The sequence below is a fragment of the Anolis carolinensis genome, chromosome 6 (genome assembly GCF_035594765.1).
Source record: "Anolis carolinensis isolate JA03-04 chromosome 6, rAnoCar3.1.pri, whole genome shotgun sequence".
NCBI classification, from domain to species: Eukaryota; Metazoa; Chordata; class Lepidosauria; order Squamata; family Dactyloidae; genus Anolis; species Anolis carolinensis.
Genome location: NC_085846.1, coordinates 102,386,432 through 102,411,890, shown reverse-complemented (window position 1 = coordinate 102,411,890; position 25,459 = coordinate 102,386,432). Strand labels below are relative to the sequence as shown.

The 25,459-nt window shown below is 36.9% G+C and overlaps 1 protein-coding gene across 13 annotated transcripts in view; it reads right to left on the bottom strand.

The window, feature by feature from the left end:
• ccdc7 (coiled-coil domain containing 7) overlaps positions 1-25,459 on the bottom strand; it is a 141,671-nt gene that overhangs the window by 41,335 nt on the left and 74,877 nt on the right. For 11 of the 13 annotated variants that reach the window (XR_010007239.1, XM_062984369.1, XM_062984378.1 and 8 more), the window contains 21 exons: positions 25,012-25,137; positions 22,515-22,643; positions 21,489-21,614; positions 21,023-21,142; positions 19,867-19,992; positions 17,094-17,213; positions 16,219-16,344; positions 15,161-15,280; positions 13,209-13,337; positions 11,810-11,929; positions 10,680-10,805; positions 9,503-9,610; positions 8,721-8,843; positions 7,197-7,316; positions 6,288-6,413; positions 5,164-5,280; positions 4,874-4,999; positions 4,647-4,766; positions 3,290-3,415; positions 2,491-2,610; positions 1,333-1,443 (listed from right to left, as the gene is read on the bottom strand). Coding sequence is in view for 12 of the 13 variants with exons in the window: in XM_062984369.1 (XP_062840439.1) it covers positions 1,333-1,443; positions 2,491-2,610; positions 3,290-3,415; positions 4,647-4,766; positions 4,874-4,999; positions 5,164-5,280; positions 6,288-6,413; positions 7,197-7,316; positions 8,721-8,843; positions 9,503-9,610; positions 10,680-10,805; positions 11,810-11,929; positions 13,209-13,337; positions 15,161-15,280; positions 16,219-16,344; positions 17,094-17,213; positions 19,867-19,992; positions 21,023-21,142; positions 21,489-21,614; positions 22,515-22,643; positions 25,012-25,137 (2,565 nt within the window). In the remaining variant the exon portion in view is untranslated. The remainder of the gene's footprint in view (positions 1-1,332; positions 1,444-2,490; positions 2,611-3,289; positions 3,416-4,646; positions 4,767-4,873; positions 5,000-5,163; positions 5,281-6,287; positions 6,414-7,196; positions 7,317-8,720; positions 8,844-9,502; positions 9,611-10,679; positions 10,806-11,809; positions 11,930-13,208; positions 13,338-15,160; positions 15,281-16,218; positions 16,345-17,093; positions 17,214-19,866; positions 19,993-21,022; positions 21,143-21,488; positions 21,615-22,514; positions 22,644-25,011; positions 25,138-25,459) is intronic. The other 2 variants (XM_062984374.1, XM_062984377.1) reach the window with 2 other exon arrangements.

Genomic DNA, 25,459 nt, shown 5'->3' with positions numbered 1-25,459 from the left:
CATTCTGACAAGCCCAACCTCTTCTCAAACTTCTTCAGGGGGAAGCAATGGAGATTATTATTATTATTATTAATAATAATAATAATAATAATAATAATAATAATAATAATAATAGGAATAGTACCAAGGCTGGGTGGCCATCTGTTAGGGGACATTTGATTGTGCTTTTCCTGCATGGCAGAAGGGGATTGGACTGGACAGCTCCTGAGGTTGCTCCTATTACTATTTCTATTACTACAAAAGCTGGGTGACCATCCATTGGGGGGTGCTTTGATTGTGGTTTCCCTGCATGACAGAAAAGGATTGGACTGGATGGCCCCTAGGGTTGTTCCTATTACTACTACTACTACTACTACTACTACTACTATTACAAAGGCTGGATGGCCATCTGTTGGGGTGCTTTGATGGTACTTTTCCTGCATGGCAGTAGGGGGTTTGAATGGATGGCCCTTGGGGTCTTCCACTGAAATGCTGTTAAGTTTTTACAGTTAAAATTATCTTCATTTTAAATATTGTATTGTTCTTTCTTTTTATTGTGTTTTTTTTTTGCACTAAAGACAAGATATGTGCAGGATGCATAGAAATTTGTTCATGTTTTTTATCAATTAATTCACACAAACATTCTCCATCTGCCACTGGCTTGGCCTCTTTGTCAAATTTTAAAACACAAGGTGGTCCCTGTGTCCAAAAGTTTGCCCCATGTTTGAGATATATATATATAGGGTAAAGGTTGACATTAAGTCTAGTCGAGTCCGACTCTGGGGGGCAGTGCTCATCTCCATTTTTAAGCTGAAGAGCTGGCGTTGTTCGTAGATGCCTCCTAGGTCATGTGGCTGGCATGACTGCATGGAGCGTCGTTACCTTCCCGCCAAAGCGGTACCTATTGATCTACTCACATTTGCATGTTTTTAAACTGCTAGGTTGGCAGAAGCTGAGGCTAATAATGGGAGCTCACCCTGTCCCGCAGATTCGAACCGCCGACTTTAGGTCAGCAAGTTCTATAGCTTAGTGGTTTAATCTGCTGTATCATCGTGGCTACACACACACACACACACACACACACACACATATATGATATAAAATAATATATAATATATTATAATATAATGTATAAACATTTCTTGAAGCTCCACGAGAAACTTTTGCTTCAAAAAAGGGTCTTCGGCTGAAAAAGTTTGAGAAACCCTGCTCTAAAACCACAGGATGAACCTTTCTCTTGATGAGTAACAGAGTGCAAATAGCCACCGAATACTATTGTTATGCTGTCAAAATGTAGTAAAAATCCATTCTGAAAGTAAATAACATTTTCCTAAGGCACTTTTCTACGTTTACCTTTGTTTCTTGTTCCAACTACCTCTTGTACCTTTTCTAAATCTTGAATAATTGCTTCCAGCCCTGCAGCTAAAAGCCTTCTCTCATTAGTAAGATCTTGAATCCTTTGCTCTGCAAAAAATATTTTAATAAAAACAAATGAAAAAGTTTGATATCACAAATAAAATGTTATTTTACTAGCTATTACAAATTTCACTGATAACACTTAAGAGAACAGCCTGTCCCAGTGGTCTTAAAATACAAGCAGGCAGACACAGGCAGGTTACAAAGCTCATTATGACTGTTCTTAAATTGAATGTGTATGTAAGTCAGAACAGGTACATTTTTAAAGTGTGACTCCAGACAAAAATATATGATGCTTTTAAAAACTTTTGGATCACATAGGGAGGAGGTTAATACCCCTGTGACATTTGTGGGTTTTTTTGTTGTTGTTTTTTTTGTCTGCCCCTGCTGAAAGATTTCACCTCACTTTCTGTCCCTGTAATTGGATTTAGACATTTTTGGGTTGTTGTTGAACAAGGATTGGTGATCTAGTTTCAGTGGAGATATCTTTTCCCCAGAATAACTCTTCCAGGAGTGAATTTCCCTTCTTAGGGGTAGATTTGCTCTCTGTTGTATCACCTCCATTATTAACTAGGAGTCATACATACGTTGGATGTCTGTAACTCAGGGACTGCCTGTATATCTACAGATATTTGAGTTTCTAGGTGTTTATGATAAACATTGAAACTATTACTGTTAAGATATCAGATGATCTTTTTATTTACTATATATATACATACAATAACATCTCACAAAACTATAAAGCCTATTAGATCTCAAACCTTTTACATTTTCTAAATATATGTATTATAAAACTTCATTTATTACACACAAGAACTATAACTGGAACCAGGGAAAAGGTAATAAAGTGATAATGGCTAAAATAATGTAGCTAGAAAGACACAAAACTTTGTGCTAGCAATTGATTCCTTTAGTCCATTTGTACACTAGGATACGTCTAAATTCCATCTGTTTCTCATAAACTGCTTTCCACCTCCCCTGAAAGAATGATCCTTCATGTACTTTGTTCATTTCATAATATAAATTATATTTAAGTTTTATTATTAAACAAAAAGGTGCATAAGGTATTACTTCCTCAAGCAAGTAAACACTTACCATTGGTTTCATCTGGATGAGTTGCTGCAAGTTTTTGTGCTGCTTGCAGCTCTTCTAAATTTGATTTCAAATGTTCCAGAAATGCCTGTTTCTTCTGCAAAAGCTGATTTAAATCCTTTTCTAAAACAGACATTTGAAATGCTCTCTTTACTACAATGACAAGGTTATAAACATTTGAACATGAGAAGCAGTCTGTGAGAGTGTTCAAAAAATTATATGTGTGCACTCATTTCTGAGTAGTGAAAATTTTAAGGGAAAACTATCCACCTGAGATCCAATTTTCTTTGAAAGGAAATCTAAAGAGGCGTGTTATATTAGTATTACTTGTATTCATTTTATAAATATACAAGTTGGACCTAAGTTGGATATTCACAGCATTAAAATTCCCACAGACGCCACTCACCAATTAGATTTTTGAGACGCTAGTACCATAGTATTCTTAAGACATAGAATCTGTATATGGGGAGCTAAGCCTCCTTCTACTGATAAAGAGGTAACAAAAGCAGACTGGGTAATCACTCTGCATGAATAATCAAGATAACCATCAGCTATCAATTGGTTCCATTCATCCTCTCCTGACCAAACCCCAGTCTCCTAACCAGAAACCACTGGGGTCAGAAGTTATATGACATTCCAACTACTCTCCTATAGTTTTAGATTTAAAGTTACGACCATGTAGTGTAGAAAGAGAACTAAGAAAAATATCTCCAATATGTAGCAAATCAGAATAACTAAATGAGGTGTACATTAAGATAAATTAGTGATTTTTGTTTATAAAAGTCATTTACTTTGTACTCACCAATGGGTTTTATTATTGCTCCAGTCTGTGAAAAATGAGCTTTCATTTCTTGCATATCTTGTACAACTGCCTCCAAGTTCTCAGTCAAAATTTTTCTTTGCTCATTTAACTCCTGTATTTTTCTCTCTGCATGATTTAATACATTTCAAACAAGCTCAATTATTACTTAATATTAGTTAGGTTCCACATTTCTGAAATCACCACATAAATAATATTACTGGTTGGATCCAGACTTTGGTTGCAGTCCTATTTTCATGTACCTGAGAGCATGCCACATACCATTTTATGTTTTTTCCCATTTTTTATTCAATTATATTTTATAGTAATTTAAAATGTATTTTCAGATTAATGTTCTATTGTTCAAGTGATCATTACCTCAATGCCTGTCCTAATCAGTATTTCACTCCAAAATGACTAGAGAAATATTCTTCTGAAAAGATTTGTAGACAATAATAAGGTCTAATTGCTCTGCCAATCTTGTTAGTCTCATTAGCTATCATCTGCTCTTTTAGTAAAATCTATTTTCTTTGTTGCTATCTCTTCTTGGGACCAAATGGAGGACAGATTTAGATTACCACATTCTAAATCTACTTTACTCTGATCCTTAAAGAAAAGTCTTAATTTTTCTCATCCATGAATTTAAGTCTGTACATAAGTAATACTGCCTATACAGTTTCATTTGCTCTGAACAACAGTCCAGCTAATCTGAAATTAATATCATGTAAGATAATCCCACAGCTGCTGTTTTTCCCTAGCATGCGTGTCAGAACCAGGGCTTGGAAAAGTTACTTTTTGGGCAATTGCTTTTTCAAGCTCTGGTCAGAACATAAGAGGCATCTCTGATAAAGACTTTTTTCTTCTTCTTACTAATGTGACGATATATTTTATTTTGTACAGTTCTACTAAATATCAGTGTGTTATACATAACAGCTTTAACAGTTGTACATATGTTGTATGATACATTCCACTCTCATTCAACATGCTGTTGACATATGTCTTCTTATATGCATCCTTTTACAAAATAACATTTAATTAATTTTTAAATATTAAAGCCACCTGTGTAGCCCACACCTCACCCCTCCCTCCGATCACATATTTATTCTATACTGTTATCATTAACCATGCACACAGTTTTCTTAATTTCTGTAAGAGGTTTATGTTGGCTTCCCTTTTTTTTAATTCATTCTATATAAGTCATCTATTTGTTCAATTTTATTTGACCTGCTAGTTTATAGCAGCAAACTCTAATCTTAACATGCTGGATAGTGATCCTAAATTTATACTTAATCTCAGTCGAAACTGCAAGATTCTAACATTGCTTGCGCAAAATAAACATTAGAAATCAGCATGTACATACCAGTGATTCTGCTGGGTTCAGTAGCTGCAAGAGCTCGAGCTTCTTGTAGCTCTTTAAGATTCGATTCCATATGTTCCAATAAAAGTTGTTTCCATTCAGATAGTTTATGGAAGTCCTTTTCTATACATCAGAATATATTAAAATTATTTCTTAAAAAGAAGCTCAAATATTATTATTTTTTTCTTTTCAAAGTTTGGTTATGTTATCTTATAATGTTTTTCACTCACCCGTGGGCTTTTCAGGAATAACTGGTTGTGAAGTACGACACTGTATTTCTCGTATGTCATGCACAGTTGCTTCTAGACTTACAGCCAATCGTCTTTTTTGCTCAGATAGCTCCTGCAGCTTACTTTCTACAAAATAATTTGAATAAAATATTAATATATTTTAAACATAACAGTTAAGAAGTGTAGTTAGCATTATGGGATGGATCCATATTTTGTCATATTTAGACTAGACCCTACTGAAAGCAAATTAAAATTGCATCTGAAAGCATGAAAAATCACTGTACTCATACCACCGATAGAGCCTGGTTGGGAAGCTTCAAGAGCTTGAGCTTCTTGTAATTCCTTCTGCTTGGATTCCAAACTTTCTATCAAGAGTTGTTTCTTCTCAGATAGTTCAAACAATTCTCCTGAAAATAGGCATTTTTAAAATAATGTATTGAATAATGCTTTCAAATGTCCATATTGCTCACTCATACAACTACATAGCAAATCCAAATGAATCTCACAGCAAGTCGTGGTGGCTGAAAACAAAATACCAGACCACTCAGTTTCCCTACTTCCAGTTGCATATTTGTAAATAAATCCAACATTATAAAAATAATATGAGCCATTTCTTTTTCAAAAGGAAATCAAATCAGGGCAACATTTCTCCCTAGATGTTTTGAGAGTCAGAGAACATGGGAACAAATACCTAGCATAATTATGATAAAATGCTGATATGGCATCTTCAGGATTTCTGGATTGTTCTTCAGCATTTCTGGATTTTTTTAAAAAATCCACAGATTCTGAATCCATGGCTTTAAAATAGTTTTTAAAAATCCAAAAAAGCAAAGGTTGATTTTTCTCTTTTATATAAGGGATACCTTTTTACTATGCCATTGCAAATAATGGGACTTAAGCATCCATCTATTTTTATATCCATGGGGGAAGGGGGGTCAGGAACCAAACTGCAGCAGATATCAAGGGCCCAATGTACTAAGTGCCAATATCCTTCCTCTCTCTAGAAAGCATCAAGGCTGATGCCAACAATTGGGTTTACACTGTAGTTTTTAAAAAAGAAATAGGAAGCTCAAGTCCATCTACTTTTACTCATTACTTGGTATGTAATTTTTTTCCACTTTTCTTCTCAAAGGAAGAAATGAGTGATTCTAGCATTTTTCTTTTTGCTATAATAGTCCCTGAAGATGCACAGTCCAGGATTCAGTACAAAATTCACAAGTGGTATTTTTGCACAGGGGTTTCTGTGCAGAAAATAATAACACAGAAATTTTGCACAGAAAATGCTGTTTCTTGCACTAATGCAAAAATTCACCAGTCGAGGAATCTTCTCATTAGCATTTCTAAAGACCGAATAAACATGTTTTTCAGCTATTTTTGAGCAATATTTTTAGACATTCTTCCCATCACTACTCACGACTGGGTCTTTTAGGTGGAGCTCTTTGTGAAGCATGGCGTTGTATTTCTTGTATATCGCGCACAGTTGCTTTTAATTCTTTGGTCAGTTGTTTTCTTTGCTCAGCTAGCACCTGTAATTTATGATCTACAAAATAAAATATTATACTCTAAATACAACACTGTGACTCCTGTTTATTATTTATAATTTTTTAATATTCACACTTAGCGCATCTTGTTGATCCACTGCAATACAGTCGTGTTCTATGTGGAAATACTTATAAACATTGTCAAGGAATATGAACTGATGTACAATATCTCAGCCTGCTTGCTCTGCAGTAGTTATCTGTTCAATTCTGTCCAATTAAAGTGGTATTTGTTACAAATCCTAAACAGATTAAAGCCTTATCATAATAATTAATAAAAGGGCTATCTAACCTCAACAATATTTTCAGATACCTACTGAAAATCTGAATGTTCATGGATGTGTTTGTGGTTGGATAAATCACTGATGCTGTTTGTCTTCCTGATACTACCCTTTTTGTTGTCCAAAAGGTTTTATCCTTTTACAGCTTGGTCTTTTGGATTGCTGATGTTGTTGTCCAATTATATTCCTTACTTAGCTTGGTTGTTTTATTTTTCATATTTATTTCATTTTCAATTGATAGCTTCATTATTTTCAACTACTATTAGCTGCTCCCAGAACTGCTAACACAATAGCTTCCTTGGAATGACAATATCGGATGCAAATATTTTAAAATCACATATAAAATAAATGTGTCATTTTAAGATGCAGAGCATGGCTGTTATTGACATGATACATCATAGTCTATTTGTGTGAATAAAAATAGCATGGGTAAAAAATTGAATTAAACTGAAGAAAATGCACATCCAAGTCAATTGACAGCATAAAGAATGATAGCATACATACCACTGACACTGCCTGGCTGGGCATCTGCAAGTGCTTGAGCTTCCTGTAGCTCTTTCCGACTGGATGCCAAATTTTCTAGTAGCAGGTATTTCTTCTCCAACAGTTCATGTAATTCCTTTTCTGCAAAATTAAATGTTCTACAATCACTCAGTGACAAATGCCAGAAATACCCAGCAAAAAAAATAGCCAGAATTTTAAAATTTACAATAATAATTGCTTCCTTATCAGTTGTTGTAGACAAGAAAAAAACTTAATTTATTCTCAGAACATAAAGTAACTTTACAAAGGAAATCAATGTCTTAACCTGTAGGCATTGGGACTGCAATTACAACTTCATAAAGACAGAATGAGTGTCAGTAAACTCCAGGATGAATCGGGATGCAGTGAGAAGATACCAGACCCATGAATACATATCAGATTCAGTGTTCTCAACACAACAGCATCAAGAGAGAGAATTTCAGTAGACACTACTATCTAGACTGATTGATAACTGGCAAATAGAGGGAGAAAACATGGAGGCAGTGACAGGCTGTATTTCTAGGCACAAAGATTACTGCAGACGCAGACTGCAGCCAGGAAATCAGAAAACGTTTGCTTCTTGGGAGGAGAGCAATTACCAATCTTTATAAAATAGTGAAGAGCAGAGACATCACATTGGTAACGAAGGTCCGCATAGTTATAGCAGTGGTATTCCCCGTAGTAACCTATGGATGCGAGAGCTGGACCATAAGGAAGGCTGAGCAAAGGAAGATACTAGACGCTTTTGAACTGTGGTGTTGAAGGAAAATTCTGAGAGTGCCTTGGACAGCAAGAAGATCAAACCAGTCCATACTCCAAGAAATAATGCCCGACTGCTCACTGGAAGGATATTAGAGGCAAAGATAAAGTACTTTGGCCACATAATGAGAAGAAAGGTAAGCTTGGAGAAGATAATGATGCTGGGGGAAAAGGAAGGAAAAAAGGAAGAGGGGCTGACCAAGGGCAAAATGGATGGATGGATGGTATCCTTGAAGTGACTGGCTTGACCTTGAAGGAACTGGAGGTGGCAACGGCCGACAGGGAGCTCTGGCGTGGGCTGGTCCATGAGGTCTCGAAGAGTCGGAAGTGACTGAATGAATAAACAACAAAAACACTATCTAACTTTATTATTTATACCAGGGTAGGCAATTGTGGGAGGCTAGGACCACATCAGCACCTCCAGGATACTTTGGAGCAGTGGTTCTCAACCTATGATCCCCAGATGTTTTTGGTCTTCAACTCCCAGAAATCCTAACAGATGGTAAACTGGCTGGGATATCTGAAAGTTATAGGCCAAAAACATCTGGGGACCCCAGGTTGAGAACCACTGCTTTGGAGGGACATACAAACACACTGGGGGACATTCACCCATGATTTTAGGCCCCATGGGTAGCACAGGAGAGGCCTTTATCTATTTAACAAAATATAGCAGACAGAAAGCCAGCTATGAATATTTACATTACATATAGTCTATTTTAAAATAAAAGTTTTTTATTCTCAACTTACCCCTATCTATTAGTGTTTCAGGCATTTCTGAAGCACGCTGTGCTTTTTGTATATCATGCATAGTTGCCTCTAGATCTGCAGCTAATCGTTTTTTCTGCCCAGCTAGCTCCTTTCGTTTTTCTTCTGTAAAATGAGTTTAGACAAATTCATTAAGATATTAATTTTATTTGAAATAATGACACTAAATAAACCCTGCTGTTAATATTCAATATTATCTGAAATGATTTGATTTCAATTAGCAGTTTTTGCAGTCCCCAAGCCCTGAGCCCCCAGGTGCAAAAATGATCTCAAACATTTCCTTCTTAACATCATCATCCCCACCAACCCAATACTTGAAACTGAAAATAGACTAGAAAACTCAGAGGTCAAACAGATTCAATCTCTGGTTACTTCTGGGGCACATTTTTGGCTTATTTTGGCTTGTTTCTTTGTAGAACTCTATAAAGCTGGACTGTACTACTGTGTTTACTAAGTCTTTCACCATGCTTTTCAGTTTATTCATGTCAGCATTCCCAGCAAATAATGTAGATTACTGACACAAAAGACTTATCTGTGTTGAACTTGGCTTACCAAGATGCTTGAATTCCCTGCCACATGTCTATCAGGGAGCTGAGAAACGCTTCATCCAAACAGCTTTTTTATTTGGGCAGATCCAACTTTCACAAATTTTAATTTGGAATGAAAATTGTATATACCCACAAATTGGCCTTGGCAATTAAAGCATCTTAGTTCTAAGATTAAGTATTAAACATTTAACTGAAACAATAAATCACCATACATACCACCAACAATGCCAGGCTGGGTAGCTGCCAAAGCTTGAGCTTCTTGTAATTCTTTTAGATTTTCCAATAACATCTGTTTCTTTTGTGATAGTTCATATAATTCTCTTTCTGCAAAAGGAATTTTAAAGCATTTCTTGAGGATATTGTTTTATGTCTTTATTGCTTAAAAAGTTGCTTAAAAGAAAAAAATATTTTAAAGCTGGCAGTTTTTTTAAAAAAAATATGTGTTTCTTCTTTTGACAAGATTCTAGATTGTAAGAAATAATCTACATTAAATTGTTTTGGTTGTGTTGGAAGACAACTTGATTTAAGTCTCTAATACATATTTTCAAGCCCCACTAAGATTGGTTAAAGCACAGGTTTTAACATGGGCTCCATAGGTCCAAGGAAAAACTGCCATAGGAAGTACCAAGTCTTCTCTGGGTCTTCTTAGTAAATTTTCTGATAAAACACAAAAATGCATCTTTAATAACCCCTGAAATCATTTTGAAGCACAAAATGAACTTGATTAATCCCACATTGATCACCACTGCTGGAGAGCTTGTATGTAAAAAAAATGTTCTGTTATGCTTTTGCAGGAATGCTACTTCTGTTAATGAAGATTGACAACAAACTACATTCTAGATCAGCCATGGGCAAACTTCGGCCATCCAGGTGTTTTGGACTTCAACTCCCACAATTCCTAATATCCTCAGGCCCTTTCTTTTCTCCCCTCAACTGCTTATGCCGAGTGGAGCACAACCGGATGCTAGAGATGAAAAGAGGGAAGCCTTGTCTCTGCTTATGTACTGTCTGTCTTTGTCAATTGTATAATGCATTGAATGTTTGCTATATGTACTGTAATCCACTCTGAGTCCACTTAGGGAGATGGAGTGAAATATGAAATAATTAATATTATTATTAATAATTAATAATATAAAATATTAATAATATTATTAATAATTAATAATAATTATTATTATTATTACTATCATCATCATCATCTCACCTAGGGCAGTTGTAGTTTGAGAAGGAAGACACTGCAACTCAGTCCAGGCATGATAGAAATATCAGGGCAATACATCAATATCTGACAACCAGACTAATGAGAGTAATAAGTGGGCTTGGAACACTGAAGCAATTACAACCTTAATCCTAATCATGTTTTAAAAGTCAACATAATGTGCTCTGTACTTACCAGCAGGTCTCTCAATTTGACCTTTTCCTAAAGAAGAAAGCTTTGTTTTTTGTATATCCTGAACAGTTTTTTCTAGATCTTCAGTCAAACGTTCTCTTTTCTGAGCTAGTTCCTTCAGTTTCTTCGCTATTTAACAAATTCAGAATAATTCATAACAAAATATTAATATGATCTATTAACTAAACTGCATACAAAAGTACAACTAATGTTGGTGTGTTGGTGAAAGATGTGTTTGGAAAAATGAATTGAATATCTGGAAACATTAATGTTTGACACTTATGTAGTACCTTCTTCACTTCCTATTTATTATATATATTAGAATTACTTGTGGCTAGGCATGCATCTAAGAAAGTTCTATTCTAGACAGAGGCCATGAAAAACAATAAAACACTATTATGACATATATTGTGATAAACCCATCTTCCAATTTTTTTTCCTTTTTGACAACATTTTACTTTGGAACTGTAATATCTTTGTATGTAAAGCAAAGACCCTTCCTGGTTTTGGCTATATTTGAATGTAAAAAGCCCCCATTTTTGTCTCTCCTCCTCCAGCAGGACCAGAAGGAGATTAGACATTTCTGATTCTATTTGAGATTATTTAAATAAAATGTACATTATCCACTTATAATATTGTCTAGACCCAAAACTGTATTTTGATTGGTAAAGGGTTACAACCTAACTTAATTTACTGTGATATGAAGTTTCCATTAAACATCGCTGAAAATCTGAAATTAACCAGTTTGTACAAATTACCATGAAAGACAGCAGTCAACATAACTGAAAGTTTTGCCTTACAGCTATGCCAAAGGAAAGAGGTGTGGTGCAGGAGTGGATATTATATGGTCCTCTAGATGCTGGTTTGCAATAATCAATGGCATATAACCAGAACAGCCACTTGGTGAGGACCTTTGATTTTGCAATTCAACATTTGTAGGGCCACATAGTTCTAATTCCATTGTTTAGTGTTACCTTGTGTGGAATAATATGGTAATTACTTATTGTATGGCACATTGTTTACTATTAGACAAACAATCATCTACAGTTTGCAATGCTTTTGTCACAGCCACCTTCTGACAAAATATATTTCAGGTTGCAGCTGGGAGCATCAGTAACCAGAACATAACCTACCAGGGATACTGCCTGGTTGAGCAGCTTCAAGAGCCTGAGCTTCCTTTAACTCGTTCAAAGTAGATTCCAAATTTGCTTTTAACAGCTGCTTCTTTTCAAATAAGTCATATAATTTTCGGTCTGTGAAAACAAATGTTCTTGAAGAAACAGTTTCAAATATCCAATCTTGCAAAATGAAGAAAAACATGTTTAAAATTGGATTCTTTTTAGAAATGGCAAATACTTTTTCATCTTCCATCACAGACTGCACATCTTAGGGCAGGGCAAAAAACCACTAACAGAGGAAATGAGAATGCCTGGTTATGGTCTAAATAATCTTTTTTAATCTATGTTGTCAGCAGCCTAGAAAAATTCATTCAAAATAATCTAAATTATCTAAATCTCCATTTATTCTGAAACATTTAATAACACTGGTCAAAGATAAACCTACCTATGGTTCCTGACACATATGAAGACACTGGCCTCTAAATGGAGACTTTTGAGAAATATAGGTATATTTGACAGCTTCTTTGCATTGGCCTCTTTTTTAAAATATATTAAGGGTAAAATAGACAATGTGTATCTCCGATGCAAATCATTCAAAAATCAGTTATCAAATTTTATTACATAAGTTTTTTGCTTTAACACTGCCTTTGATGTAAATAAAGGTTCAAAATCCTATAGCCCTTCTTTTTCTGATTGGGTTTTTTCTTCTTGTTTATTTCATTTTGTGATATATGTAGGATTTCGTGTCTAGTAGAAAGCAGCTACACTGAGACAAGACAACAGAAACTATTAAATAAAGGTAAAGCAGCCTTCCTTGTTTCAGGATACATTATTTTACCTGCAGGATGGTTTCATTAGGCACCACATTTTAATGTCAAATGTATCTGGCAGTGTTGTGGGGTCTATTTTCAAAGGCACTGATATGCACAATGCTGGACACATTCATGAATGAAACAATCTTCACAATTTCACCATCTGAGAATTCTTTCCAACTCTGGTAGCAGTTTCCATCTGGCCACATACACGCCTTTGCTAACAAAAGGCTATGATAACCAGGTAGTGAAAAAATATATTAAGAAACAGTCATCACATGCCTCTCTGCTAACACTATGTTCTCCTTTATTCCAGGACTCAAAAATGTACGGATAGGTTGCTTAGGTGTAACTATAGTTCTGTGAATTCTTATATGTGAATGCATATAAATGGATCAGTTGTGCCTTACAGCATCCAGAATGTTCTAGAGAAGTGGTTCTCAACCTGGGGTCCCCAGATGTTTTTGACCTTCAACTCCCAGAAATCCTAACAAATGGTAAACTGGCTGAGATTTCTGGGAGTTGTAGGCCAGAAACATCTGGGGAACCCAGGTTGAGAACCACTACTCTAGAGGTATGACATATGTGCCTCCTTGTTTTACCAGCAATGGTTCTTTCCATTAGGTCCTTTTTAGAAACACGGCGTTCCACCTCTTGTAGTTTTTGCATAGTTGTCTTCAACTCTGCAGTCAACTGTTTTCTTTCCTCAGCAAGCTCCCGAACTTTGTCTTCTACAAAAAATGGTAGGATGACTCAAAACAATTAGAATGTATGTTGAATATGCCAATACAATTTACAGATCAAGTACAAGCAGTCCCCAAGTTACAAACAAAATAGATTCTATAGGTTTGCTCTTAAGTTGAATTTTTATGTAGTAAAGTACATTTTAAGTATAATTCTAGCTATGCACACACACACACACACACACACACACACACACACACACACTGCGCTTTGGAAAGCATAGGGAAGGGTTAACACCCATGTGGTGTTTGTTTTGCTGTCTGTGCCCCTGTTCAGAAGATTTCACCTCACTTTTTGTCCCTGTGAGAATTAGATTTTGAAAAAATTGGCTTGTTGTGGAAACAAGGATCGATGATGAAGCTTCAGTGGAGACACCTTTCCCCCATGATAACTCTCCCAGGAGCGAATTTCCCTTCCTAGAGGCAGATTTCTCTCACTTCCTGTTGTCTCACCCTTTTTCTTAACTATGAGTTGTTTGTAAGTTAAATGTTTGTAACTCAAAGACTGCTTGTATCTGGAAACTGAAATGCAGGCAAACCTCAGTTAACAAAGCTTCTGACAAAGAAATTCCCTTTTTATAAGTCTTTCTGTGACTACCTGGCTCACTTTTATTATTTGGCCTCTGTCTAGCTGCAGGCTTTTTGACAGCATATTGATAAACACAAATTTTTGGTATAAGGTTACAGAAGCATGCCTGCAGTAAACAATATAATAATGCTTGAACTGGGATGGAATGGGATTCTACTTCATCTGATTCTTACTGTAGCTATGTATTCTTGTCTACAGCAGGCAATTCTACAGCTCCTGGATGATGTGGATTTATAAGGGGGGAGGTAGCTAGAAAATGGGCATCCACATGGAAAAGATATGATAAAAAAAACTAAAGAGAAATTCCAAAATCAGTGAAAATATGCTGCAACTGATCAATGTGTGGATGTGCTGAGCAGAAATCTGGGAGGAACATGCACTCTCGTAAGCAGCACAACCTCTGGAAAGTTCAGATAAAGGAACCAATATGGTGCTCTCAGGAAGGTAAGCCAACACTTTTTTCCCTCCCTCTCTCCCTGTGGTAAGAAAAAGATATCTCATTCTGTTGAACGAATTTGGTATAAGGCTTTGTGGACATCACAGGAGCTTTTTCACGGTTCTGTGTGAGTGCTAAAAGTCTCTGGAGTAGAAGTGGATTTCTTTAATCCACATTCTGATCTGGATTGTGTGGCTGTGTAGAAGCAGTCTTACAGAGTATGTTTAGCTTGGAGAAGTGAAAACTGTGATGACATGATAGCTATCTTGTCACTAAGAGCCTCATCACACTAGAGCATGAATCCACTTTAAATCCATTTTCTGCCTCCTGCAGAATTCTGGGGTTTGTAGTTTGGTGAGACTCTGGACCTGTCTGGCTACTTAAATCCCTAAAGTGGATTTAAAGTGGATCCAAGCTTTAGTGTGATGAGATCCTCTATAGATTGAGTGAGAATATTTTCTGCTGCTTCACAGACTAGAATACAAATCAATGGATTCAAATACAAGAAAGCACCAAGTAAAACTTCTGTTTCTCAGTAGAACAAATTGCCTGAGATGTAGACTCTATCTACATCTGAATGGGCATCTTTCAAAAGTGTTTTAGTTGTGCTTTCCTGCATGTCAAGAAATTGGACCATATGGCCTTGTGACCCTTCCATCTCTAAGATTATTTTATGAATGACTCCTTAGCATTATCTACCAGTTCAGTTGTAACAAATTTACATAATTCAGAGTATATATGTTTAAAAGAATAGATAGCAGCACAAAAAAATAACAGCATGTATACCGCTGATACTGTCTGGTTGGGTAATAGCAAGATTCTGAGCTTCCTGTAGAGCCTCCCAATTGGAATCCAAATATGACTGTAAAAGTTGCTTCTTCGCAGATAGCTCATATAATTCTGTTTCTGCAGACAGAAATATTTTAAAAATTATCTCATGACAAAAGTTACATAATAATATTTTAAAATACAATACAATTAGCTATAACCAGTATTTATTAATTAAAGCTAGCTTATAATAAAGCAAACATTCACAAATACTGAAATTCAATAAATAATTGTCGCTAGAAAATATATTGAACGATTGAGTTCAAAAACACAACTTGAGAAAGCCAGAATGTCTTCAGGTCTTTCTGAAAACTTTGTAAAATGGACATTATAGGCCACAACTGTTGTGACACTTTGGGAAATGGGTGTATTCTAGGGCCTTTTCCTAAAGTATATACGTATCTTGAAAAAAAAAACACCTCTCTGGCATGTATCTACATCTAGATGCCACACGATTTCCACCCAAAAATCCACTTTGGTACTGTATGAACCTGTAGAAGTTGTTTACCGCAAGAAGGAAACAATCCTTCTTGATCCAGGCAAAACAGAGAGGTAGCTGTTTTTTACTTTGTCTAATAGCCTCAGTGGAGCCCTCGGTGGGGCAGCAGATCAAACCACTGAGCTCCTGAACTTGCTGACCAAAAGATCTGCAGTTCGAATCCAGGGAGCGGGGTGAGTTCCCACTGTTAGCCCCAGCTTCTGCCAACTTAACAGTTCGAAATCATGCAAATGTGAGCAGTTCAATAGCTATCACTCTGGCGGGAAGATAGCGGCACTCCATGCAGACATGCCAGCCACATGACCTTGGAGGTTTCTACAGACAATGTCGACTCTTTGACTTAGAAATGGAGATGAGCACCAACCCCCAGAGTTGGACACGACTAGACTTAATGCCAAGGGGAAAAATTTTACCTTTACCTAATGACCTCAGAAATTGTTGTGTGTTCAGTTTCGTGCTCAATTTAGTGCTCAGCAAAACAAACATCGATTTTAAAGGCCATTTAGTATTTACTTACCCTCAGGTTTTCCAGCCAGTGCTCTCGCTGAAGCAAGGCGTTCAACTTTTACTAAATCACGCAATGTTTCTTCTAGCTTTTCATTCAAATATTTTCCTTGCTCAACTATCTCTTGTAGTTTACTCTCTACAAAATAATGCCAGGCAAATCCATAGTGAAATTCTGATGTACTGTATGTTGAAGTAGCTGCACTATAAAATAGTCTCCCCTATCATTCTGACTAGGAAAAAACATAATTATGTGGGAATTTTCATGGAGTCTTCTAGCTAAAACAAATAAAGTAATCCTAAAGAAAAAATATGACACATTTAAATGGTTCATTATTTAATTGTTTTTTAATCATTCTGTCATTTGGGATAGTTTTTAAATTATGTTTTAGCCAATGTGCCTGTAAGCTGCGATGGCATAATGGGTTAAACCCTTGTGCTGACTGAACTGCTGACCTAAAGGTTGGCAGTTCAAATCCGTGAGACGGAGTGAGCTCCTGTCTGTCAGTTCTAGCTTCCCATGCAGGGACGAGAGAAGCCTCCCAGCAGGATGGTAACACATCCGGGTGTCCCCTGGGCAACCTCTCTGTAGACGGCTGAGTCTCTCACACCAGAAGCGACTTGCAATATGTTTGTTTCTGACACGATAAAAAAGCCAATGTGCCTATTGACTACTTTATAAAAAATTCTTCTTTCTTTTTTTTAATGTGGTTGTTTAGCATAACAATGCTAAGTCGCCTTTAAAACAGAACAGCGGGAGACACAGGTAGTATCAAAAAGCTTGAAAGAATACATTTGCTTTATCTAAGGGAACACTCTTCAACAGCAGATATGTAGCCAGTGTACCTGAAACTGGACTGAAAAGTATGAAAATCATACAGTTCATACCACTAATACTGCCTCGTTGTGTAGCTACACGTTCCTGAGCTTCTCGTAGCTCGTTCTGATTATATTTCATCTGTTCCAGTAATTCATGCTTCTTTGCAGACAGCTCACACAATTCCTTTCCTGCAGAGAAAGATTTCTGAATGAACTTCAAATTGCATCGTTGATGAGAATGTCACATAAAATTAAATAATCTATTCAAAACTTGGATTATTTTACAAAAATAACAAGTCACCCTTTTCTCTGCCATTGAACCCCACACAATTTAAGACACAGCACATAAATCAAGTTCTATCATGCTGAGAATATGACAAGTACAGCACAAGGGCTGTACTAGGAGCCTCCGGTGGCCTAGGGGATAAAAGTCTTGTGACTTGAAGGTTGGGTTGCTGACCTGAAGGCTGCCTAGTTCGAATCCCACCTGGGGAGAGCGCGGATGAGCTCCCTCTATCAGCTCCAGCTCCATGCGGGGACATGAGAGAAGCCTCCCACAAGGATGGTAAAACATCAAAAACATCCGGGCGTCCCCTGGGCAACGTCCTTGCAGACGGCCAATTCTCTTACTCCAGAAGCAACTCCGGTTGCTTCTGACATGAGAAAATGAAAAAAAAGCACAAGGGCAATACAATTACTGTTCTTTGTAACCATCCTGCTGATGAGCCCAGAAATAAGAATGAAATATTGCTACTGTTGTCGAAGGCTTTCATGGCCAGGATCACAGGGTTGTTGTATGTCTTTTGGGCTGTGTGGCCATGTTCCAGAAGTATTCTCTCCTGACGTTTCGCCCACATCTATGGCAGGCATCCTCAGAGGTTGTGAGGCAACCTCTGAGGATGCCTGCCATAGATGTGGGCGAAACGTCAGGAGAGAATACTTCTGGAACATGGCCACACAGCCTGAAAGACATACAACAACCCCAAATATTGCTACTTATTATAAATAGTCATAATCGGGATGGCATGGTGAAGCAATCCAATATTATTTGCTTATGTTCAGCAGAACAATCCACAATCACAGGGTTATATTCCTATGTGCTTTAGAGGCAGGAGTCCAAAGTTATTTTGCAGTTATATTTATTGACTCCTCTCTCCTTCGTTTTTACTATCCTATCTTGCCAGCTATCTATCCATCTGGGTTTATGTTGCTATAAGCAAAGTGTGCCCTGGTTGTTGGTTGGAGACCACTAATGAATAGCATGTGCTGCAGGCTATATTTCAGAGGAAGAACATGATGGAACCACCTTAGACTATTCCCTGCCTAATAAAATCCTATGAAGTTCATGGAGTCACCCTAAGTCAACAGTCAACTTGAAGGAATATGCACACAGACACTGTTAAAACATAATTTTAATTATTGCATGTCTAATTTGTCATAATGTTTCCATTACCACTTGATATGGATGTTTCATATGTTCTTTGATTTATGTTTGCTTTGGTTGTTTTGATTTCTCCCTGCACTTTATGGCATTGCATGTTTGTTGTAAACCGCCCCGAGTCTCCACAGGGAGATAGGACAGGATAGAAATAAAATTATTATTATTATTACTAGCTGTGCCCTGTCACGCGTTGCTGTGGGCAATTGGAATTGCACTGAATAGCCTCGCTGCTTCAAAGCCTGGCCACTTTCTATATAGGGGTATCCTTCCTTGGCCAGGTTGAATGGGATGGAGTAGCCTCGTGGCTTCAAAACCTGAACGTTTTCTATCTAGGGGAAATCTTGGTTGGCCAAGTTGAACAGCACTGAATAGCCTTGCTGCTTGCAAGCCTGGTCGCTTCCTACCTTGTGGAATTCTTGTTTGGCCAGGTCGAATAGCAATGAATTGTCTCAGTGCAGCAAGTATGAATACTGCAATTAGTTACCTTGATTAGCATTTAATGGCCTTACAGCTTCAAAGCCTGCCTGCTTCCTGCCTGAGGGAATCCTCTGTTGGGAGGTGTTAGCTGGCCCTGATTTTTTTCCTGTCTGGAATTCCCTTGTCTTCTGAGTGTTGTTCTTTATTTACTGTCCTGATGTTAGAGATTATATTGTTCTGTATTATTATACCATAGTCATTATTATATATTATATTTATAATCTTATATTATCTGCTTAGAACAGGATTATATGAGGCCCCTTCTACACAACTGTATAAAATTCAAACTGAACTGGATTATATGACAGTGTGGACTCAAGATAATCCAGTTCAAAGCAGATTATCCTGCCTTGGCATTCAGGGTTATATAGGTGTGTGGTAGGGCCTTGAATCTACACTGCCATATAATCCAGTTCAAATCAGATAATCTGTATTTTATAGGCAGTGTGGAAGAGTCCTGATTGAAGAGGCCCTGAGCGCCATTAAATGGCTGAGTGGATTGCTAGGAGACAAAGTTGGCGGAGCTTACCCTTCTAACTGGCAGCAATGGGAAAAAACAGTTCTTCTTCTTCCTCTAATTAGGACTTTATTTTTTCTTGTTTTTTTATTGAAATACATATTTTGGATGACTATGTCTTTTGTGGACAAATTTGGTGTGATTTGGCTTGGTTGTTTACTCCAAAATAAAATTAACATAACATTTTTATATATATAGATGATGGTGATGATGATGATTATTATTATTATATAATGAATTATTTTATCATCAATTCAAATTATGATCTGATTGTCCTCATAAAATGATAGGAACTCCAGCAATTAAATTTAAATAAATTAGCCTCAATAATCAAAACTGTTATGGAGCCAGCACTGAAACAATATGCACGTAGATTGTCTGTGTAAAATCTTTTATTCTCTTCTTACCAGATTGCAGCATAATTCCTGTTTCTTCTACAGCAAGCCTCTGTTCCTTTTCTATGTCATGCACCGCTGCCTGTAGTTTCTCAGTCAATTCCCTTCTTTGGTTAAATAATGCCCGCAGCTTATGATCTAGAGAATTATTGTACATCTTGTTATAACAGAATGCCAGTGTAGATTGAAATAATTGCATTCAAAATAATTTTGTAATAAATATATAGTATTACCCATAAATAACTCAATAGCACACCAGCATTTTTGTAGAACACATAAAGGCCTCAGTGCCTTCACAAACATTCTCTTAGTAATGCAACAAATCTATTAACAATGATTATTGGGCTCTTTTTAGGGGCAAACTTTTATCTTTAAGAATAATACAAATACGGTAGTGATTCAGATCAAGGCATGTGACCACTAGAGGACAGGATTGTATAAACTTTCGCCTAGAAAACTGAAATGGCTTTTGCAGCAAGACTCAGATAGATTCTAGGTGGGTTGTTGTGCCTTGGTTTCACGTTTGTTGCTTTTGCCCTCCCCTCCCCTTGTTTCTTTGTTTGTTTGAATTTTCCATTATCAACATGGGCTAAGTAGAGCAGGAAGAGCTGTTTTCCAGAAGCTGAAACAGATAGAAGAAATTTAAATTCTAAACTCCCCCAGTACTTGTCAATTCAGCTTGTGTGGTATGTAGTAGTTAATGGATATGGGAAATTTTATGTATATTTCTAGTGATAGTTGATGCTCTGCCCTTTAGGGGAAATTGCATTATAAATAAACATTATAGTAATTAGTAAAACTGATTAGGAAACTTTTTTTCCTCCTAGCACCTGAGGAAGTCTAGTGCAAACTCCAGACCACTGCTTTGGAAGAATCTCAGCTGTGAAATTGACCCCTGAAATAATTTACTTAGCCCTATATCTACCAATTTTAAGCAGCAGGCATTTTTATTTCACCTCATTTTTGAATATGTTTAATAAGATTGTTGGAATTCTAATTCCTCCACTCTCTTTGCTTTTAATTGTTACTCTTGATGTTTGAAAGGTTTTAAACAATTACATTTTAAACAGTTTAGTGAGCCTTGTTTAAAGTTAGATGGAAGTTGAGAAAAACTCAGGCAGATAATAAATAAAATTAAAACAGGATCTTAACTCCATGTTATACATACCACTGATACTTCCTGGTTGTAAAATTGCAAGTTGCTGAGCTTCTTGTAGCTCCTTCCAATTTGATTCCAACTTTCCCATCAAATCTTGTTTCGTCTCGGAGAGCTCATCTAAGTCTCTTGCTGTAAGCAGAAATGTTTCTGCATAATTTCTTGAAAAATATGGTCAAAAATAATATTGTCCAGAAATATACATTAAAAATGATTTGTTAAACCAAATCTCATGCACTTTGATTTAAAAATATGAAAGTTTGTTATCACTTATGAGCCAAATATTATATTACTACATATAATGAAAAACGCTGAGTGAGATTTCTTAGGGAAGGATATGACTCAAATAGAGAATTGGCATTAGATCTAAGACAACCATGTGCACTCATGATGTATATAAGTCTTCCCCAGAGCAAGCCATGCCATTAAGAAAAGTTAAGCAACCTTCCATGGCATCACTAATTTATCCTGTACTTACCAAAAGGTGGTACAAATACAGCTCTTTCTGTGGCATAACAGTATGCATTTTGCATGTCATCCACTGTTGCCTCCAAATCTGCAGTCAACTGTTTCCTTTGCTCAGACAACTCCTCCAGCCTGTGTGCTACATAAATTTCATAACAAGATGTAAATCTACACAAAAATAACAAGATTCTTAAAATAAGGAGATGAATATTAAAATCTTATTAACTAGCATTCATCTAGGGTCTCTAAGTAATGCTTAATGATCACCTCTCTATCTACCACCCAATTTGCGTGTGGGTAATCTATAACGGGATGTGTTAAATTGTTTTGACATGAGGGACATTTCTAGATTCTAGAACTGGCTGATAATCCAATGGCTTGTACCCAGACAGCTTGCCTTTTGAAAGTCCAATTAGATATATTTGATGATAATGCAAATAAAACTGATCTATTGCACCAGTTCCTTTGCCACCCACAACATTCTTTTAGCTAATACTCTAGAGGGCAGGATCAGAATTCAAAATGATCTCAGAGAGCTGGGCCAAACTGATACAATCAATTTCAACAGAGATCAATTTAAGGCAGAAAAAGTGAAATGTAGAAATATAGGATGGGTGACACGTGTGTGAAAGCAGTACCTGTGAGCAAGATCTAGAAGTCTTAGTAGACTACAAACTAAACCTCAACAATGTGATGTGGCAGCCAAAACATTCAATGCAATTATGAGTTCCACCTATAAGAGTAAAATGTTCAGAACAAGGAAAATAGTAATAGTACCCTATTATGCTTTGGTTAGACCTTATCTGGAATACTGTGTGCTGTTTTGGGTAGCACAGTTCAACAAGAATGTTAACAAGCTGTGTGTAGAGAAAGCAAGCGTTATGAGGAATAATTTAGAAAATTGAGCATGTTTTGTCTGGAGGAGAGAATTCAGAATTAACAAGAAAAGAGATACCCTTGCTTTGCAGTAAAGTATCTTAATTATAAATACTTATGTTTAAGTCTGTGATTACAGCACGGGAAACAATAACATACATACCACTGACACTGCCTGGCTGGGTAGCTGCAAGTTGCTGAGCTTCTTGTAGCTCTTTTTGGTTAGATTCCAATTTTTTTAGCAACAGTTGCTTCTTTTCAGATAGATTGTGTATTTTAGACAATTCCCTTTCTGCAAGAAGAATTTTAAAGAATCATCTTAAAAATAATCTCACTTACAAAATCATATATTATTTCACCAGCTAGCTGAAGAAGGAATCTCAATTTGGTTGCCTCTCTCCCCATCCTAGAGCAAAGATTGGACAAAAGGAGTGGCCTGGGGATCTCCCAGCCCAGGGCCGTAGCCAGGATTTTGTTTTGGGAGGGGCTGGGATTTTGGTTTTGGGGGGGGGGGCTGAGTCTGAGTGGGAGAGGGTCTACCCTAGCAAACCTTTTGTATCGTTATCCCAATACCCCCATGCATATGGGATATATTGAGCATGGTGAGCAGATCATGATATGAATAAACATAACAGTTTAAATACTAAATGTAAGGTTTTCTTGTGGACCACCCTGAGAATTTCACGGGGGGGGGGGGAGGGCTGAAGCCCCTCAAGCCCCCCCCCCCCCCGGCTACATGAGCAACCCTGGGGAGAAGGCACAGTGAAGAAGGCGATAGAAGGAGAAGCAACAGCAAAGGGGAAGGGGAGCTGGCCTGGCTACATGCCCATTTCTCCCACCTGTTTTGCCAGTACAACCTCTGCCCAGGCCCTGCTACCTGATACACCACTGGCTGCCTTATGCTGTCTCCCTTTCTTCCTGCTACCATGCCCTACACTTCAATCTGGACAAGGGGATGTATCCGTGGCCACCACTGTCACTGCCACTGCCACTGTCTCACTTTTCTGGCCGAGCCAGGAACCCTGCCAGACTTGAAATGGGCCATCAGGTGACAGCAAGACCTCACTCCCTAACAGCCGTTTAAGTAGCCAGCTGACAGAAGAGCACCACCAAAGGTCTTGATATGAAAGGTGAGCCACCATGCAGCTAGATGTCATCTCTCTCTGATGGTGTCACTCAGTAGGTACCACACTCCCCACTATTAAAGTCACTAGTAACTTGTTAACTGTTTAAACTTTGTCACATGGCCTTCCAAGTGATTAGATAAACTTTGGGAACAATTATTTGAAGTTATGGAATTGTAGTGAAAAACCAACAATTAATTTTCATCCTCTTATTCTCAAATGAACTGTATCTAGTATAATCTATAGCAGTGGTTCCCAAATGGGGTTGCAAATGGTTTTCTGTGGGATCATCAGGCAATAGTGAGCTATGAAAATTTCAAAAAGGGAAAACAAAAATCACATCAACCAAATGTCACCCTGCTTGCATTTCAAGTTTTAATCCCCTTTGTTTTTAATATCTTTGTGAGAGCAGATTTTCAACCCTTCTTCAACTGAAAACCAAAACAAGAAACAGATTAAATGTTGAGAATGAATCAAGGTTGCCATTAACGAAAACTGAAATTGCAAATGTTTAAGCTTGTTAATGAATTACAATTTCAATCATTGCTTTAAATGTCATTGTTTTAAATCGTTTTAAGCTGAAAATCTATTTTCAACATTTTTACGTTTACCCTATTAAAAAGCCTATTTTTAATGTATCAGGGTCTCAGGTCACTTTGTCTCTTTAAAATGGGGTCACAACTCAAAAATAGTTGGGAACCACTGATCTATAGACTTAAATATTAAATACTACAGATGGGATCCAGAGAGGATTATTTGTTTAATGTTTTTGCTAATTATGAAATGTAATTTGTAAAATATAGAAATAATGTATCAATGAAAAAGGAATAATAATCAAATATTGCATATTAATAAAGCGGGGAGCTACTCGAAATATTCTACTCGAACTTCTAGAAGACTGGGTTCTGCTAGACATCACAGCTCCACACCCATCCCAATGCTGTGCTCAGGAGTAAGGGACTTTCAAACTTACTTCATCAATCAATACAAATAAAATACAATGCAATGCAATGCAATGCAATGCAATACATATACATATACATATACATATATATACACATAAAGAAAATTGAGACATACCCTCATAGCTATGGTTTGGACCACCTAATCAGATGGCACATGAGAGGAATCCCAGCAGTTGTAGATTGCTCCTCGTGCTCTCCCTAGAATACATTTTGTGGTAGACTTATGCTAGACCAGTGGTTCTCAACCTGGTGTCCCCAGATGTTTTTGGCCTACAACTCCCAGAAATCCAAGCCAGTTTATCAGCTGTTAGGATTTCTGGGAGATGAAGGCAAAAAACATCTGGGGACACCAGGTTGAGAACCACTACGCTAGACTATCAAGTTCTGAGAATGTCTGAATTCAGGCATGATCAAATAGTAAACTGATTATACTTCTGTGTATTGTGCTGCTGGAACATGCATGGGCATACAACAGATTATGCTTCTCATCATAATAATTAAGATAACTCTAAAGCGATATGTATCACAAATACCATTTCTTAACATGCAAATTTACTTATCTTGTACTTACCAATAGGTGGTATATATATAGCTTTTTCTGAAGCAGTGCGATATATATTTTGTATGTCACCCAGTGTTGTCTCTAGATTTGCAGTCAACTGTTTCCTTTGCTCAGACAACTCCTCCAGCCTGTGTGCTACATAAATTTATAACAAAGTATAAATCTACACAAAAATAACTACATTCTTAAAATAAGGGGATGAATATTCAAAATTTTCTTAAGTATTATGAATCTTAACGCCTATAATTTGTCACTATGTAATGTTGAATGACCACCTCTCTATCTACCACCCAGTTTGTGTGTGGCTAATCTAGAAAAGGATATGTTAAATTGTTGGGTTATTTCTGCTAAATATTTCTAAAACTGGCTGATAATTCAATAGCATGTGCCCATACAACATGTATTTTGAAAGTCCAACTAGGTGTGTGTGACCATAATGCAAACGAAACTGATTCAA